The sequence below is a fragment of the Lynx rufus genome, unplaced genomic scaffold (assembly GCF_022079265.1).
Source record: "Lynx rufus isolate CCGP_SWC_20201006 ecotype Redwood Valley unplaced genomic scaffold, mLynRuf1.p SCAF_21, whole genome shotgun sequence".
NCBI classification, from domain to species: Eukaryota; Metazoa; Chordata; class Mammalia; order Carnivora; family Felidae; genus Lynx; species Lynx rufus.
Genome location: NW_025814836.1, coordinates 23,312,300 through 23,331,938, shown reverse-complemented (window position 1 = coordinate 23,331,938; position 19,639 = coordinate 23,312,300). Strand labels below are relative to the sequence as shown.

Below are 19,639 nucleotides of genomic sequence, written 5' to 3'. Positions count from 1 at the left end.
TTGGTCTTGGTTTTGGTGTGGAAACGGTTTGTTGTGAGACTACCGTTGTTACTATTAAACCCTAGCAGTCTAGGTTATCATCTTAATTACACCGAAAGTAATCTCTTTTTATTCATAGGATTGTAAGACAAGAGATGTGACTGATGATGTAAAAGATATTGTAAGATTTGTTCAAGAACATAGTTCAGCACAAGGAACACGAAACAAACCCCCTGCAGGTCCTTCTGGGAGATTTACTATGAATATGCTGGTCGACATTTTCTTGGGTAAGTTCTCTGTTTTATAGTTGCAGTTACAGCAGTTGAAATTGAACATCTACAGAAATCATCTCAAGTACGTGGAAAAAAATCTCTTTTGTCTTGTAGAACTTAAGGATTTCAGAATAAAACTTCTTGAGTAACAAAAGAAATCAGCTTTTATGAATGATAACAATTATTTGTGTAGAATTTATATGTTACTAAGGTGAGGTTTTCACATTCAGAGAAGCAAGTAATAGGGCAAAGTGGGTACAGGGGATTAAGAGGTACAAACTTACAGTTAGAAAATGCAGATGTCACGGGAACTAGAAGCACAGCACAGGAAATGTAGGCGATACTGTTGTAAAAACGTCGTGTGGTGTCAGTCGGTGTCATGGCGGGCGGAGCATAACGTGTATAGTTGTTGAATCACTATGTTGTACCCCCAAAATTGATATAACGTTGTATGTCAACGATACACCAATAAAAACAATAGGAATAATAAAAATAGATACAAAGAAAATATTAACGCATATACAACCTCATCTGAATGAATGGAGTATAACTTGCTTGGAGAGTCGCCTGTTGAGTGACTTCCATTTCTGGACGGCAGCCTGGGCAGAAGTATCTGTCTTCTTTTTTTTGTTTGTTTTGAGGCCCTGTCAAAATAATAGTGTGGAAATAAAATGGGGATTTGATTCACAAGGGCATCGGTAACCAGAGAGAGCCCATCATCAGATTCAAGATTTTTCAAATCTTTTAGGGAACGAATGGAAGCATGTTGACGAGCGGAATGAAATACAATAAGCCACCGTGCAAAATTAATGAAGGAGAGAGTCTTAGACGAGGAGGGCTCTCAACCAGGCAGAACTCCCATTGTCAGGAGGCCTCAGACTGAGTCTCCAGGTCCCGGGGGTGGGAGTGTAAACAGAGGAGCCACAAACAGGAGGGGGCAGTTAAAGTCGGCCCACGAAAGAACTCCATCAAATGCCAGCCTGGAATTGATTCCAAAACAAAAATCAAGTGCCCGAGGAATAGAAAGGCAGCTGAGTTAGGGGCCAGAGCCCCCAAGCGGCATTTGGGGACCACCCAGCCTAAAGCAAACCTGCAAACTGGATATCTCTGTTCACTGGAGGGATTTAGGGGGAAATAGATGCAAAATAGCAGGGGGCAAACCACTTCAGAAGTTTAACCTGATCCCTGAAGGTTAACTACAACTGGACAGTCAAAGGAGAAACCAAGTAAGTGTTTGACCCTGAGTATAGAGACAATTTACAAAATAAGTAGTAGCTTTAGGGAGAAGAGAGGGCAAACTCATAATTTAGTTTCTTCGCAAAGACTTAAGTAATAATAAAATGTTATGGGAAAGAAACAAAGAATGAGAAAGAGCTGTTAAAAATTCTAAGTGATTGACATAGTAAATTTAGTGGAAATGTTGGAAGGTAAAGTGAAGAAAATCTTTTAAGACTTGAGCAAAAAGATACATGGAAAATATGAGAAAAAATATAGATCACTTCTTAGGAGATGTGAAGTCTGACAAAATTTTTGAAATAGAATTAGAAGGAATTATCAAATTTCCCTGAATGAAAGAGTAAAAAGCTTTCAGATTAAAATGTCCACCGAATGCCAAAGGAGATGCTTTATGAGATTTAAGGATACCAAGAGTATGGGGCACCTGAGTAGCTTAATCGGTTGAGCATCTGACTCTTGATTTCAGCTCAGATTAGGATCCTAGGGTCATGGGATCGAGTCCAGCATTGGACTCTACGCTGTGTATGGGGCCTGCTTGGGATTCTCTGTCTCTCCCTCTCTTCTGTCTCCTCTCCCTCTCCCTCTCTCTCTTTCCCTCCCTCTGCCCCTCTCTCCCCAGCTTACTCACCCTCTAAAAATAAAACAAATCTTATTTAAAAAAAAAAAAAAAGGGATAAAAAGAATACCAAGAATAAAGTGATGTTGGTGAAGAAAAACTTTTCCTCCACCCTGTTAGATTTAATGTTTGGGGGCCTGTGAATTAAACTGACAAAAGACAGATTTAATCAAAATGTGACTCAAAGGGCCTATTAAAATTGGGGCTTAGGGGTGCCTGGGTGGCTCAGTTGGTTGAGCATCTTGACTTTGGCTCAGGTCACCATCTCAGGGTTTGTGAGTTCGAGCCCCACATCAGGCTCACTGCTGTCAGCAGTCAGCCTGGATCCCACTTCAGATCCTCTGTCCCCCTCTCTCTGCCCTTCCCCTGCTTTCACGCTCTCTCTCTCTCTCAGAAATATATAATCATTTTTTAAAAATTGGAGCTTATATACCATCTTAATAGGGGAAGGGGAAGAGGGGAAAGGACACTTAAAGGAAAACAAATGTTGGGGGTGTTTTTGGAAAGATGAATGGGCCCTTAGAATAGAAGAGAAGGAGATAAGATAGTTCTGTGACGATGTTTAGGAGTGGTATGGAGGCTTCTCATCTCCAGTGATAAAAACCGGTCTTCTCTGGTTACTCCCAGGGAGAGAATTTATGACATTGGAGTTTTGGGGGGAGGTCTCTGCTTTTTACAGATAAGAGATTTCAGGAACTCAGATGCCTTCTGCTCAAGGTAATTTTTATGCCACAGTGGCATATTCTGGACCCCTTCTGGAATATGCCACAGTGGCATATTCTGGAAAGAAAGAAACCAAAGCCAAACTGGCATCAGATTAATATCAGCAACCTTAGAGACTAGAAGGCAAAGAAGTGATACCGTAAACAGGGAAGCTGACCCATGGGTCCGGGGGGAAGAAAGCCCAGATCCACAGCTGTGAAGCAGGTCCAATGAACAGTCTGTGCAGATTGTAACAGGAAGTCAAGAAAAACAGGTCCCAAGCAGTGTAGAGAAGGAATAAGAAATGAAAATTTTTGAGAACAGTGAAGGACGTATATTTATTTCTCAACAGAAAGAGAAAGGCACTTAGAAATTCCATGGGAAAGATTATGGAAAGAGAGCCAAGGTCAAATATAAAACAAAGGAAATTGTCACACGATTTTGAGTCATCGATAAAATGTAGCAAAAAAATGATCCATTTGTCTGGATGCAGTAAACATTCTCCGGAGGGTTACGCAGGAGTCAGGACTTTCTTAGTAGGGACGGAAACTCTGCTGACAACCTACAACGGTTAGAGGCAATGTACAGACTTCAACGTGTGGGGCGCAGGACAGGATGTGTTAATCTTGATGATATAAAAATATAAGTACAGTAAATAAAAGAAAGTACTTGGAATACTCGAGGTATTAATAACCTCCGAGGTAGAAGGTAGAGGGAGTAGCCAGAAGTTCTATCTAAAGTTAGAAAATAGGGGCGCCTAGCTGGCTCATTCGGTTGAGCAGAGTCCGACTTTGACTCAGGTCACGATCTCACAGTCTGTGAGTTCGAGCCCCGTGTTGGGCTCTGTGCCAATAGCTCAGAACCTGGAACCTGCTTCGGATTCTGGGTCTCCCTCTCCCTCTACCCCTCCTCCGTTCATGCTCTGCCTCTCCCTGTCTCAAAAATAAAAAAACATTAAAAAAAATGTTTTTTAATAAATAAAGTTAGAAAATAATCAATACATGAACCAATATTAATGTATAACTAGCCAAATCTGGGGCAAGAGAAAGTGAGAGGTAAAAATGAGATAAAGCTTTATCTTTCACAGTGGGGGTCAGCAGCTAAATTGTCAGGCAGTGGCTCTGGCTGGTGGGATGACAGCAAGAGTGAGGGTTGCCTGTGGAGGTTGCCACCAGAAGAGCTAAAAGCGAAAGCTACTTAAAACATGACTAGGGGCGCCTGGGTGGCGCAGTCGGTTAAGCGTCCGACTTCAGCCAGGTCACGATCTCGCGGTCCGTGAGTTCGAGCCCCGCGTCGGGCTCTGGGCTGATGGCTCAGAGCCTGGAGCCTGTTTCTGATTCTGTGTCTCCCTCTCTCTCTGCCCCTTCCCCGTTCATGCTCTGTCTCTCTCTGTCCCAAAAATAAATAAACGTTGAAAAAAAAATTAAAAAAAAAAAAAAAAAAACATGACTGCCTGGGGCGCCTGGGTGGCTCAGTCCAAAGAGCTCCAAATCGGGGTTGTGAGTTCAAGCCCCACACTGGGGGTAGAGATTACTAGAAAGAGAGAGAGAGGGAGGGAGGGAGGGGAGGGGAGGGGAGGGGAGGAGAGGAGAGGAGAGGAAAAGGAAAGAAAAAAAAGAACAACACAAAACATGATTGCCTTCCAGAAGAGAAGAGGGAGGGACAGAGGAATGCTGGTCTTCATTCTAAACCTTTCTGTACTATACTTTATTTTTCCCACATGTGTGCCTTACTTTAATTCAAAAACCAGATAAAGCAATTAACAGGTGTATTTATTTTTTAAAGCATTAATAGCTGAGGGGCGCCTGGGTGGCTCAGCGAGTTTAGCGTCCAGCTCCATCTCGGCTCAGGTCACGATCTTGCAGTTTGTGGAATCGGGCCCCACCTCGGGCTCTGTGCTGCTGACAGCAGGGAGCCTGCTTGGGATTCTCTCCCTCCCTCTCCCTCTGCCCCTCACTGACTCACGAGTGTGCACACATGCCAGAAAGGGAGGGAGGAAGGAAAGGAAGGAAGGAAAGAAGGAAGGGAGGGAGGGAGGGAGGAAAGGGAGGGAGGGAGGGAGGGAGGAAAGGGAGGGAGGGAGGGAGGAAGGAAGGAAGGGAGGGAGAGAGGGAGGAAGGAAGGGAGGAAGGAAGACCGGAAGACATTACTAGCCTATAGGAAGGTGGTTTTCTCATTTCCTCATTTGTTCCTTCTGAACGTGCTTGTTCCTCAGGACCAAAGCTGCTTTTCAAGCTGATCTTCCCTTTGTGGATTCTTGCCTTCTAGTTTGGGCCTCTTTCGGTGGGTCAGGAAGAACAAGGAGTTGCAGATAAAATAATTGATTTTTTTAATGTTTATTTATTTTTGAGAGAGACAGAAACAGTGCAAGCCGGGGAGGGGCAGAGAGAGGGAGACAGAACCTGAAGCAGGCTCAGGGCTCTGAGCTGTCAGCACAGAACCTGTCTCGGGGCTCGAACTGACAGACCCACAAGATCATGTCCTGAGCCAAAGTCAGATGCTTAAACGACTGAGCCACCCAGGTGCCCCCAAACTGCTAATATTTTAACATGTTTGTGTACAACCACTTACTTATCATACTGTACATGTAATTTATGTCACTTCTGTATCAGATATATAAGCATTTCTTAATTTTTCTTTTAAAGTAGTTTTTAGTAATATATATGTTGTCATATTGATAAAATGTATTTTTTCAAGTAGTCTTATTTAAGGACATCTTTTTCTGTTGTACTTAAGGATGCAGTAAATGGTGTTTTAAATACAGCTTCAGCTATATCTCTGCACCTTCCATGTAAATTCCTAGATTACTAAATCAAACATTTTTCTGACATACTCAATTTCTCATTAGCTCTTACATGTTATTAAGAAAGTTGTGTTTCACTTTGCTTTCTTTTTTTTTTCTTTAAATTTATTTATTTTTTTAATAACCTCTACACCTGGTGTGGGGCTCAAACTCACAACCCTGAGATCAAGAGTCACATGCTTTTCCAACTGAGCCAGGTGCTTTCCTCCCTTCCCCCCTTTCAAAGCTTACTTATTTTTCCTGCTTCTTAGCTATCCCCAGCACTAGGGCTGGCCCATGTCACCCAGCCCACCGATACCAGAGCGGTGGTCTGATCTGCAGTGCGACATTTCAGGGATACAAAATCACCTGAAGAAAGAAAAACTTGAATCATTGAGTATATATGACCAGAAGCCATCTGACATTTACAATGTAATTATTTGAAACTCTTAAAGTAGAGCTAAAGCTTTGCAAAGTAACTGTTAATTCTGGTTATAATCAGTGTCACAAGACTTCTTAAGTAGATTGTTATAATAAAGTTGTGTTTACAATGAAGACATTAATAATTACAGCAGATTGGATTCGAAACCCAGGACCCAGCCCAGTGCGGTGCTCTCAGCCAGAAGGAGGAGGAGGGAAGGGTGTAGTCTCGTGCCCTGCTGTGCTTTTGTTTTACAGTTTGGGAAGGCTTCCTCTGTGAGGGTCACAAAAAATAGAGACTTAAATACTGGGATTGTAAGTGAGAAGTGCTTTCAGGACAGGACCAGAGATAGTGTTTATAAAAATGATTGTCCACATTTTTTTGTAACTGGATCAGTAATGCACAGTTATCCTGATGTAGCACAGTGATACAAAGTGCTTAAAGTTTATATAAACTCTCTCTGATTTCTTTGCTCTAATGTAATGTTATAAGCTATAAATGCCACAGCCTAAAACAATAAGCTTTATTTTGCTGCTGGTTTTGGCCAATGCAGATCATAAAAAGATGAGGAAAAGTACATACAACCATTGAAATTTTAGAGTTCTACTCAAATATTCCCATTTTATGGAAACGGGTGTCTCTTTGTGCCATGGGTTTTCCTGTGGAAGAGATTACCTACCTCATTTATCCAGAGTGTCACATAAATGACTTTTTCAGCCTCTCCTACTGGAGGCTTCTGACGTACCTATATTTACTAATCTAACTTCTCGGGCCTTCCTTACCAGGGAGTAAGAGTGCAAAAATTCAGTCGGGGATATTTGGAAAGGGATCTACTTATTCACGACACAATGCCGAAAGACTTTTTAAAAAGTTGATACTTGACAAGATTTTGGATGAAGACTTATATATCAATGCCAATGACCAACCAATTGCCTATATAGTGCCAGGAAATAAAGCCGAAACTGTACTAAATGGGCATTTAAAGGTATGGTATTTTAAATGTTTATTTTACTTTATTACCTTACAGTGAGTGGGCAGAAAATATATTGCCGCAAATTAAAAGATCTTTTCCAAAGCTATGGATACTAAATTTCTATATGCTGTCCTATGTGAACGTATTCTGTTCCTCTTAACTTGGAAAGAGATCTTAAAATTGAACCCAAGTAATGTAGTACCTGTCAAAGTGAATTCGATGGGTTGTCCGATCTCTGAATCATCCTGTATTCGTTAGGTAAACATTTACTAAGAAGCCGTTCTGTGCTAGGTACTGGAGATGGACAGAGGAGAAGTGCTCAGCCCCTGTTCCCAAGGGGCCTCCAGTATCTACTTGGCATAACCAAAATACAAAAAACCAAAAGCCAAAAAATGCAGTTAAGGATTAAACGAAGCCTATATTTGGATACAAGCGCACGTGTCCCCACTCCTATGATCACTTTCCTTCTCACAAAGGTAGACTTTATGGAAACGGAAAACTCCAGCAGTGTGAAGAAGCAGAAAGCTTTGGTGGCAAAGGTGTCTCAGAGGGAAGAGATAGTTAAGAAATGTCTTGGAGAACTGACGGAAGTCTGCAAATCTCTGGGAAAAGTTTTTGGCGTCCATTACTTTAATATTTTTAATACTGTCACTCTCAAGAAGCTTGCAGGTGGGTATGTGTGAGTCTTCTGTTATGTGGCGTAAATTAATAAGCCAAAAGTTAATCCTGCTATGGAACTTTTTAAGTACACTGATATAGCTCCGTTTATTTTCATTATTTAATCTCTAAATTGAAAGCTCAGGTATGGAAACCAATTTGATAATAAATTTCACATATTGAAAAAAAGAGAGAGACTCTAAATAATAGAGATCAGACTAAGGGTAAATAAATAAATAAATAAATAAATAAATAAATAAATAAATAAATAAATTGAAAGCTCAGAAAAACAAATATAAGATGAAATACAGCCTTTAAGGTACATATAATACTTTGTTATTCAGACATACAGTATAATTTTAATTTTATACTTTTTCCTCTAATGCCAGACGTTAGGATGTGGATATTTATAATCTCTACCACCAGCTGTCACTCGTTGATTGTGTGTCCATTATCTGCCCACTTTATGATGTTTGGCCATGTTATGTACAAATGCCTTTGCCATGAGGAGCTAAGTTCCTTATGAAAAGACATTATGTTTTATGCTTCTTTGAACCTGGCCCTAGCACACTGCTGGTCTTTAGTTGAAAAAAACGTGCTGACCTGAGTTATTTCCATAGCTTCAGATCCTAATAGGATTGCTCCTGTAAAATTAGGCGTCCACATAGTTGACTGATGAGTGTACATTACCTTCTGGACACTTCCTTCATAAAATCCCATGATCAACACCTTCTCTCATTTCCATTCCTGTTCCTGCCACTGTAGGTCATGACAGCATTTCATCAACTCTGAGCCACTGTCTATGTTAAGACACTGCTATTTTATAGACAATTAAGGAAGAAAAAAATGTGCTAATTAAGTGGTGACACGGTGCTTTTATTGAAAGAATTGTTTTTTACTTATTTACATATAGATTTTTATCATTATACAATTCTCTGCATATATGAAAAATGCATAGAATCAAAGCAAGTTGATTTCGGTACTTGTAAAAGTTCATATTCAAAGCCTGACTCTTCGGAATCAGTTTCTGACTCTGTCGTCCATGTCTTTCGTTTGCCCTCGTGTCATTGAGAATGTTAGTGACGCGGTCTTTTTTAGCATGGTCCACTCTTTTCACCAGTATTTTAATCAAAACCCGTGTCACCCACGCTGATTTGATGGTGGCGTTTCCCTGATGATGCCAGAGAGCATCAGCGGGCGGAGGCACATCTCAGAAGCACGAATGTGACCGTGCTCTGTCTGCTCTGGGGGCCCTTCTGTAGGGCACGCGAAGCGCTTGGCTGTTGCTTGCAAGAAGGTACAGAATCGTGGCCATTTCCTCAAAGACAGATACTTGTTTTATTAGTGGCAAATCTGTTCCCCGTTACCCGGAGCTTCTCTGCATCCACAGTCACTTGTCCTGTGCTCTCTGGTGGACATCTCGTGGGGCAGGTGAACTGCGCACATGCTGACAGCCCGGACAGCCATGACCAGGCCTCACGTGTGCAGGCGGCAGTAGGCATCTGGCCGTCAGCACTTGTAAGCTGCACCTTGACCTCAGGAACGCCACAGCGTGGAAAAGTGTGTGTCTCAGAGTTGATGGAATACAGCATTTTGTTGGTAGACTCTTAGCGTAGTTTCCTCCCTGGCCTCCTTAACTCCAGAGGTGAACGTTCTGCACATTTTAATCTTCCACAAAGTCGGCCGATAACTCCAACATCTTTCTAGAAAAGGTACAGATTCTTTCAAGGGTCTGCATTTCTGCTTGCCGGTCCAACCTCGTCTTCTGTTAACCCTCCGTGATCCTGCTGGTCTGCCCCTTCTCCTCTCGACATAGGAATGATGTGAAAATCACAGATTTGAGATCTGCCCTTTCTTTCCTTTGCTCAAGTTGAATAGTAGGAATGATCTCCTCCTCCCTTCCCTAGCCCCGTGCATCTATAAATCCTGCAGACCTAGCCTCTGCAGTGTCCCTGGATCCCCCTCTTCCGTCCGAGTGCACCGCCACACTGTGGCTCCCTGCGCCCTTGCCTGCCCCTGCGGTGGCTCCCTCCAGGCTCCCAGGTTCCACTCTTTCCCCCACAGTTCATTTTCCATGCAGCAGCCAGAGCGATCTTTAAAATGACGGGCTTGGGGCCCCTGGGTGGCGCAGTCGGTTAAGCGTCTGACTTTAGCCAGGTCACGATCTCGCGGTCCGTGAGTTCGAGCCCCGCGTCGGGCTCTGGGCTGATGGCTCGGAGCCTGGAGCCTGTTTCCGATTCTGTGTCTTCCTCTCTCTCTGCCCCTCCCCTGTTCATGCTCTCTCTCTGTCCCAAAAATAAAATAAAAAATAAACGTTGAAAAAAAAAAAATAAAAAAAAAAAAATGACGGGCTTGTCCAGCTACAAGGCTGATGGGCCATCTGTCTGCAGAGGACTCTTAATGGCCTGCTTGTTCCAGTCCAAATACTTGCTTCACCCCACCTGCGGACGGACTGGAGGAAGAACGGGTTTGGGTTGGGGATGGAGTAAGAATTCAGTGACGGCCTCGGGTTGGATATGCGTGTCTAAAGTGCAGGGGAGAAGTCAGAGCCGGAAATGGAAATGTGGGCGTCCTCCGAAACAGGGAGCATCAGTGTTGCAGCTAGACAAGTCTTTGTTGTGAGAACAGTGGACGACAGCAAAGTGTGCTTCAGCTCTGAGACCCGCTGCACAGGTGCCCACCTCCCGTTTCCCCCGCCCCGTGTCCTGTGCTGTCCCCCACCGTCTGCCCAGATTCACGCACCTTTGCTGCTGGAATTGCATGATGGGCTCCTGTCCTCTGGACCTGTCTGCCGCCTCTGTTGGCACTAACTGCCTTTCAGAAAATTGGCCCGGGTGCCTGGTGCCCTGCAGTTAGCTGGCACTTGACAGACATGCGCTGAATGAGCGAATGAGCACAAATTCAGTGGCTTTTCCATGGGTGGTCATTTAAATTCCTAATTTTATGCCCATGCACAGAATCTTTATCTTCCGATCCTGAGGTTTTGCTTCAAATTGATGGCGTTACTGAAGACAAACTGGAAAAATACGGCGCAGAAGTGATTCCAATATTGCAGAAATACTCGGAGTGGACATTGCCAGGTGCAGTATGCAGCTAAATACGTGTTTTCTAAAAGCCTGTTTTAACGTGAAGCACCGCATGTCACTGAATTAGAATTTTGTGGTTTCTGGGTTGTGTCAGTGCCTCCTACACCCTGTCACACTGACACTCAAGTGCCCAGAGCAGCCCCCGGTGTTTGTGATGTGCCAGGCACCTCTTAGGGGACACTGGTGAGCCCCCCGGGGAGTGCCAGTCCTTGGGCCTGGGAATAGGGCCCAGAGGAGGACCTTTGGGCCCAGGAGTTCCTGTTCTATTAAAGGCAAGAGCCCAAGGAAATCCAAATCTGCCACCATCGCACTCTGCTATCCCTGGCAGGCCACAATAACCTCGTTGTGCTTGGTTTCCTTATCTGCGGAAGGCACACGTTATCTGACAAACACGTGGAAAGATAAAATTCAGGAGTTTAAATGTTTGGGCAAAATGAACGTGTAATTGGAATGCTAGATAATCTCATCGTTACTGGAAAGAATCTGCCCAAGCGAGCTTGTTGTTAGCAGACGATCCCGAGGATGTGGCCTGTCACGTCGCCCCTCTCCTTGTGAACCTCATCACTGAGCTACCAGACAGGATTAACTAGGAGAAGATCGGCACGAGGAAGGTTTTGTTATAGGAGATGCCAGTTCCTCTGCCCTCTTCCAGCATATTGCCATGCAGTGAGACACAAAAGACAAGCCAAGTTCAGTGTTTTTCCTGTTTCTGTAACAAATGGCTGGGGGTTCTTCTCATGGCTAATGGAAAAGATTAGCAGGATGAGAAATGAGTGAGCCTGTGTTTCAAGTTCTGTCTCTCCTCATTCGTTTTTTATCCATTAACAAAATGCTGAAAAGTGGGATTTTTAAAAAATTCCTCTGCATGGTAATTATTCCATTAAGAGCCTTGCTTTGAATATTGGTAGGAACTTAACATTTGTTTAGTGTAGTAACTTGTCTGGAAGGGGATTCTTGCCCACATAAGACGGGCTGCTCTGTGGAAACAGCCCACAGTGTGGTGACGATCGCTCCCACTTACTGAGGGACAGACGCTGTGCCAAGAGCTTTGCCTGTTTTGTATCATTCAATCCTCAGAACTACGCCCATTTCACAGCCTTTTTATGTCCAAGTCCCACAGCTAGGATGACGGGACGACAGCTTTACCAGAGCCTCGCTGCCTCCCCGTGTGAACCAGTGTTGGACGGATGAGGAGGCCCGGGGATTAGGGCCCTTCCTGCCAGGCAGGAGGGTGGCTGGAGTGGCCAGGAAACACCTTCCTTCAGAAAATGGAGCTGGGGGGCACCTGGCGGGCTCAGTCGGTAGAGGCTGTGACTCTTAACCTCAGACTCTTAACCTCAGGGTCGTGAATTCAGTCAAGCCTCACATTGGGCATGGGGCCTAGTTAAAACTGAAAGAAAGAGGAAGAAAGGGAGGGAGGAAAGGAGAAAGGGAAAGGGAGAGAGGAAGAGGAAGGAAGGGGAAGGAAAGGAAAGGAAATGTAGCTGGGATCCCTGTTGACCTACAGAGAGGTTTTATGCTTTTTAGGTGCCTTAGGATGCCAGTGCTTGTGGAAATAGCCACCTTTTTTGCAAACTGGTGCTTTCATGCAGACCCATTTCCCGCATAGTATATGAAATGTTTACAACTATAAGGTAAAGAAGTGGTTTGTGACTTGAAAGAATATAAATGGGGCCCAGGGTTTTCTGACACTCGTTCACTAAGTAACCGTTCAAAGATGAGGTGCAGAACATAGTTGGTTATGTTTCTCTTCCATTGGGCGCTTTTTCCAGCACGTGTAAAATGGTAAATTGGTCTTATGTAGCACTCCCTACTTTTCGAAGAGCTTAACGGGATTAGCTGCCCGAAGGATCACAGGGACGAAGGCCATACACAACAGAGTATGAGCTAGACCTGACGTCTCTAGTTAAGTTCAGGAGCGTCACAAACTTCTGGGGCTCCCGGCTGGCTCAGTCAGTAGAGCAAGTGACCCTTGATCTCAGGGTTGTGAGTTCAAGTCCCACATTGGGCGTAGAGTTTACTTTAAAAAAAAAAAAAAAAGGTATCTCAAGCTTTTTTAATGAATTCTGATCTTTTTGCTTTAAAAGTAAACTTCCACTGAGGACTTTGGGGCTCTGTGACATGAAAGAGAAATGTTCAGTTCTTGCAGAATTGTTGAACCCGTGTGGCAGGAGGACACCCGGGAAGCAGCTGGGTGTCCGCCAGACCGCACCCCTGTGTTGTGTCCACAGGGACCATCAGCGCACCCGGGCCAGCACAGCGTCGCGTGTAAACGTCTGCCTTGTCTGCTTGCAGCCGATGACGGTTCCCCCCGGGTGAGTCCGGGCAGCAGCAGAGGCACCAGAAGAAATGCCCCTGTGGAGTCCGATGAGGAAATGCCCGTATCTTCTCACTACTTTGCAAATAAAACCAGAAATGAAAGAAAGAGGAAGAGGATGCCAGCCTCCCAGAGGTCTAAGAGGAGGAAGACTGGTTTCGGTGGCTCCAAGACGAAAGGGTACGTCCGTCCTGCGTTGCGGTCTGTGGGGTGGCGGGTCAGGGAGGAGCGGCCAGAAGCGGAGCGGCCCCGGTTCGCTTTGAAGCTCTTATTAAAACAGACTGTCGTTAAACGTCGCCTCTCCAGTTAATGGGGTGATGATTAAGGTTTGAGCCAAAACAGAAACATTTGTTTCAGATTTTTTTTAATCTCTACTGCTAAATTGATTATCGCCTCGGTTTTCTAGTCTGCATGAACATCTCCCGTTTTGACGTTACCCTGGCGGGGGGGATTTTTTTTTATCAGTGCTCTTCTTAAGGGACTTTTCCACCTAAAATATTATAAATCATATACTGGCTGAGTAAACAAAGGGTTTTGTTTTTTATGACCATCAGTGCCTGCTATGCCACTTTTACTGCTACAGAACGTGCGGGCCTCCACCTGGCAGTCCTCCACGCTCCCAGTTCGGTTATACCTGGGGAGAGCCAATCTCCCCACCTTTGCAGGGTAGCAGAGAAGAGGCCACAGCAGGTGAACCCAAAGGTCATGTAAGCCAGGCCTCTAAGGGCTGTGTCTCCCCTCCCCCACACTTGCCTGGCCCCTGGGCTGGGATGCGGTGACTTTGGGGCGCTGTCTGCACGCCAGCAGGGAGTCGGATCCTGGGTGACGATCTGTGCAGTGTCCTTATTCTTGGTAATAGCACTGGTCCTGACAGCGCCTTCTTCTGACAGCCTCTGCCTTTGCCTTGTGGGTAAGTAAGGTCTGGCGGGACCGTGACCTTCCCATCAGTCTGGAGAACCCGGCCCCCAGCTACCTGCACATTCTAACACAAAGGGCTTACAGAAAAGAGGGAACAAGTCCTCAGTAAACTTTTACAAGCTGTTGTGTTTTTCTTTGCAGTTTTTCTACCTCCTTTCCTTCTGGGTAATAAAAAACAAAACTGGGCTGGGGGAAGAAGAAGGAAGGCAAATGTTACCAAATTGTCATTTTCCTGTTAAGTCCATAAACAAGCATCTTGTACATGCTAATCCTTCTGCCAGGGTACAGAAGTTAAAGACATTAGTAAATGTTACTTTAATTTTGTGGCTTTTAGTGCGCAAGTGACCAGCAGATGTTCTTTGGTGGGGACATTTTCGTACTTTCCTCATTTACTCCTCCGTTTGGGGAAATAGCCATTTCCTCAGGAGCTCATGGAGTAGAAGGAGAATGTAAAAGGCATCTGGTCTAGACCCCTGGGGTTTATGACAAGGGGGAGGCTTGCGTGAGCCTCTCCCCAGCCCCGGGGCTCCAGGTCCCAGGTAGGACTGGACTCTGGCTGGCCCACGCCTGCCCCGAGCACCCTCATTTCTGCACGTCGCCCACGGAGATCCCTCACACATGATTATGATCTGACCATTCTTACTTGTTCGGACAGAGCACCCCATATTTCAGTGTTCGTTGCCCTTGGCTCCCTTTCCAGTTTTCCCGACTTCTGTTTATAAGAGTGAAGCACTTTGCCCTGTGGGTTAGAGCTAATCTAAGAAGAAGCCGTAAAACTGACACTTACCCAAAAGCCAGTACCAATTTTGATGCTGGTTGTTAATTAGCCTGCGTGTTTACAATGGGAGTCTTTTCTAATCCCTACTGGCCAAGACCACGGAGTTTTGTAACTTTTTTTTTTTTTTCCTCCCTTGTAGCAGCCTCGAACGTGTGCTTCATTCTCCTCGTTTGCACTAAACTGCTGTGATGGTTTCCCAGTCTCCAGTCTGCTCACCTGGCTGGGAGTCTGTGCAGCAACAGAATACAAGTGGCTCTTTGCCAGAGACCTTAAGTCCCCACCCCGCCCTCAGAGTTTTACATCTCCAGAATAACACACAATGAACCGGTTGTGTTCCGGGCCCTCTGAGTGGGAGTAAAATGGATGGCCCGGGTGAAATGGAAACTGCTGTTGGCAGATTCATTCTGTAAATCAACATAAACAGCAGGTTTTCGCTCAGGGCTTAATTTCTCAGCAGGAAATCAGCGTAGGGAAATTTAAGGCTGCTTCTCTGCTGGTGGAGCAGATCTTTGCCAGTTCTGCAGTAAAACTGCCCTCCAGCAAGAGTTTAAAAATGTGGAAAAACCACTCTTCACCCAGCCCTACCAGAATGTCCTTAGACCCTGGCCCCCAAATTCAGAGATAGGAGGCCACTTGGATACCCCGATGCCATGGAATTACCTCTGGGCATGGATTCAGCGTGGTTACAAGCCATGGAAAATGCCCGCACAGGGAGAGGCTTCTGCTGTTATCCTAGTAGAATGCTGGCTCCCTGACCCTTTCCTTTGGTTTCTTTGTGGGGAGAAAAAGAAAAGCTGGTATCTTCGGGTCAGTGAGGGAAGTGAGGTGCGGGAAGGACTCTGTAATCAGCTGGGGCAGGGCTCCTGCCTGGTTCGAAAGGCAGCAAGCAGGAGGTGAGAGTGGGCTAGAGAGCCGGCTGCCGGTGACGGTGACGTGGCCCTGACACGCACGCAGACCCAAGCGCCTCCCCGGGGAGCCACATCTGCAGCCTCCCCCTTGCGGGTCCGGCCGGGAGGAGGCCCCTCTGTGCTCTGGTCACAGCCCTGCAGGCAGGCACTCGCCCACGCAGCTACCTTTCTGGGCAGTCACAGTCATTCCAGAGTGTCTGTTGTCCGGGCATTTGGGACCTTAAGCCGAAGTATTCTCGCTTCCTTCACTTGGTCAGAATAGATTAAGGAATATGGATCTGGGCCGTGTCGTCCAGAGGGAAGGTCTGACGATCAGCGGTGAAAGGGGTGGGTGGGGGCAGGCACAGGAGGTCTGTCCATCTCAAGTCACAGAATTAAGAAACGTCTAAGACAAATTCAAGGCAAAAGTGTGTGAAGGGCAGTAATCCTTCATTCCTCGAACTGTAACAGAAACTTCCTTACAGGGGCCCCTGCGGGCAGCAAATGCACAGACACGGAAGACCAAGGAAAATCATGGACTGATTATATAGGTCCGCACAGGTTAAGAGCAAGAAGACTGTTCGCTTTTGGTTTTATTTAACATTTTCGTTTTCTTTTCTTTGTCACATTTTAGGGGCTCCACCACGTGCAGAAGGATATCTGCTAAAAGTAAATCCTCCAACATATTTGGACCCCGTTCGCCTTTGCCTGGTCCCCAAGCAGCACCAGGAGCCAGTAGAAAATTGGGGATTATGGCTCCACCAAAGCCTATAAATAGACCGTTTCTTAAGCCTTCGTATGCATTTTCATAACAACCAAATCTCCATGTACATAGATCTCCTTTCTCGTTTGTCAGCGTCTCACCATCTGTGAACATAAAGCTGTTAGTTTTGTTGTACCATTTGTAATTTTTACCCGTAACTATTAATATTTAAATAAATGCTTGGGGTGACAGTTCTTATTTTTAAAATAAACGTTTTCTTTTGAATAAGCATGATTTGCCGCCACGGCAAGCCTTGTGGCCGCTGTTTCTCAGAACGTCTGAAGCAGCAGCTGAATCATCTCAGAGAGATTCTGAGCACGACATGAAAAACTGAGGCCGCAGGAAGAGACACGCGTGGGACACTGTGAAAGTGTGAAACTGCAGAAGGAGACATAAACAAAATTAAAAGACAAATGACAGAGAAAATAGGAAAAAAAATATATGACAATGTCAATAATACAGAGTGCCTATAAATCATTAAGAAGAAAAAAAGAGTCGGTAGAAAAAAATGAACAAAGGATGTGAGTAGACTGTTCCCAGAGGAAATACAGTAGCCCACAAATATGGGGAAAACACCTAATCTCCCCAGTTAAAAATACAAATTAAAACTGGGGCACCCGTGTGGCTCGGTTGAGCACCCCAGCTCTTGATTTCGGCTCAGGTCATGATCCCAGGTCTTGGGCTCGAGCCCCACATCGGGGTCTGCGCTGAACGTGGAGCCTGCTTGAGATTCTCTCCCTCTGCCCATCCCTTCCAATGAAAGTAAATAAATAAAATTTCAAAACATGTAAGTTACATTGCCAACAGTGGAGAAGATCCCCAAATCTGGGGTCAACAAGAGAATGGTCATTTTTTGGCAGCTCTTTTCTGCCTGTAGGTCCTGTCCCTGTGCTTTAATAAAATCACCTCTTTGTACCAAAAAACAAAGAGAATCGCCTTTTTTTTTTCCCCTGGCACAAAAAGTGGTTTTTTGGGATTGTTGAGAATGGTCAAACATTCTCTTGGTAAGAATATAGGAGCTGTTTATGTTTAATAGTAGGGAGACTTGACTTTTCAAGACCTTCCATTGATAGGCTGAATGGTCAGAAAGTTGGTTTGTTTTTTTTTTTTTAATGTTTATTTTTGTTTTATTTTGAGACCCAGAATCCGAAGCAGGCTCCAAGCTCTGAGCTGTCAGCACAGAGCCCAACGTGGGGCTCAAACCCACAGACGGCGAGATCATGACCTGAGCAGAAGTCGGGACGCTTAAACCAACTGAGCCACCCAGGTGCTCCTGGTCAGCAAGTCTTAAAGTGGGATTTTAGCTCCTCTTTGGAGCTTTAGTACCTCATTTTTGGAAACCTCTTGTTTCTTAGCTGTAAGTAACCTTGGTGACCTGTTTGGTGTCCCAGTTTCTCTCCTTGATCTCCGGAGGGTTGGGGGTGAGGAGGCCTTCTTGCCTGGGACGAAGGTTTTGAAGTCGGAGCTGGCTGGTAGCCATGTGGCCTCCACCTGCTGGCTCAGCACGGAGGTGGACTCTGCACCCACCCTGAGAGGCAACCCTGGGCTGCACACCTACTTCCTGTTTCCTTGACTGCCACCTGAGGCTCTGGCTGCACGTTTCATGGAGGAGACTGGCCAGGCAGGAGTCTGCTGAGGGCCGTACCCTATTCTCAAGACCTCCCCGGAGCTGACATTTTCAGAGAAACCGTCTTTCCAGCAAGCACTGACTCCAGTAGCCAGCAGAACCTTCTCGGGGTGAAGAAAGGAAACCGAGGACAAAGGAGCCAGTGGCTGAGGCTGCTGGGACCGTGTTCCCCGCATAAGGCCACCTTGGAGTGTGGGCGACGCACGAGGGCCTCTGGCGGGTCACACCCTTCCACCTGTAGCAGCTTCGGCTTTGGGGAGTGGGGGGCGGCCTCAGCACAGCGCCGACGCCACAAACGGCGGCTCACTTCCTGGTTCCGACCTCACGCATTCGTTCCTTCGCTGAGGCTGCTTCTGCCCAGACAGACACAGGAGACCGAGGTGTCTGAGGGAGCGCCCCTATCTCCGGAGGTTCCCAGAGCGATGGACACAGCCGCAGGAGCGGGGAGCTGAGGCGGCCAGAGCCGACCCTGACCCCCGCCTCCCAGCAGGAACCTGAGGCCTGGAGACGTGTGACCAGCCCAGGGTCCTATGGCAGAGCGGCACCCTGCACCCAGCCCTTTAAAAATTCTGGGTTGGAACAGGCTCCTTCGCTAACTCCGGCCCCAGGAACGGGCACAGAAAATGCAAGCAGCGTCCTCCTTTTCTGCCTCCAGCCTTCCCGGATCCCCTGCGGGGAAGGCGGCTGCTTCCACACGGGGGCAATCTCAGGACGACAGGAGCACACAGGCTTTTTTGTGCTCCTGGCGGCCAAAGAGCCGCTGTCCGCAAAGCTGCTGGGCCCTGGTGGGGCTTCCACGTGCACAGAAGCCACCACGGCCTGGAAGGAAGGTAGGGGACAAGTCCGCCAGAGTCCCACCCTGCTCAGATACAGGAAGTTGTGAGGGCAGGGCCGGAGTCTGGGGCTCTACCACCTGCCGCCGTCAGCCCTCTGGAGGACACAAGGATTGGAATCCGACTCCAGCTGTATACACACCCTCGCTAGGCTCTCCCGCCATGAGGACCCCGAAGAGCTGACAGGTCCTTGCTTACTTTTAAGGACGGGAACCCCACTTCTTCACAGGAGGAGAACAGACCAGCAAAGCCCACTCTGTGCCAAAGGCTGTTCCAGGAATCTTCACGTAATTTAATTCTTTCCTTTAATCCCTCCGACAGCCCTGAGAGGCAAGCACATGATATTAGAGCTTTTTGTATGCAGAAACCAGAATTCAGAGAGGTTATATAATTGCCCGAATCCACACAGCTAGGAAGTGGCCGATAAGTAGGGTAACATGCACCCTGGTTTGCCCTGAAGAGTCCCAGTTTACATTTGCTGTCCTGGTGTAATTAAGACCGCTCACTTTCATTCTGGAAAGTGCTCCAGTTTAGACCATAAACCGTAAGGAATCCAGGTCTGTGCTCTTTTCCCTGGACAACCCAGCCTCCTCTCCCAACCCCGATTTTCCATCCAAAGCCCCGAGGGCCACCTGCCACCACCTGCTAAGACACCAGGCCCCTGGGGGAGCCTGCGGGCATGGAGCACAGCTGACCTGCGGTTTTTCTCCAGAAGCGAGAAGAGGAAGCAGAGGCCGTGCTCCAGGCCCCCTGGCTCTTCCAAAGAAACGGCGTCTCCTGTGACTTGGAGGT

General features: G+C 46.4%; 1 protein-coding gene across 5 annotated transcripts in view; it reads left to right on the top strand.

Annotated features, from left to right (window-relative positions):
* BLM (BLM RecQ like helicase) overlaps positions 1-16,813 on the top strand; it is an 89,874-nt gene extending 73,061 nt beyond the window's left edge. For 3 of the 5 annotated variants that reach the window (XM_047086623.1, XM_047086627.1, XM_047086626.1), the window contains 6 exons: positions 119-266; positions 6,794-6,993; positions 7,458-7,650; positions 10,596-10,718; positions 13,020-13,221; positions 16,259-16,813. In XM_047086623.1, the coding sequence (XP_046942579.1) occupies positions 119-266; positions 6,794-6,993; positions 7,458-7,650; positions 10,596-10,718; positions 13,020-13,221; positions 16,259-16,436 (1,044 nt within the window). In that variant the 3' untranslated portion in view covers positions 16,437-16,813. Of the gene's footprint in view, positions 1-118; positions 267-6,793; positions 6,994-7,457; positions 7,651-10,595; positions 10,719-12,955; positions 13,222-16,258 lie in introns of those variants that run through there. The other 2 variants (XM_047086624.1, XM_047086625.1) reach the window with 2 other exon arrangements.
* The last annotated feature ends 2,826 nt before the right edge of the window (positions 16,814-19,639 follow it).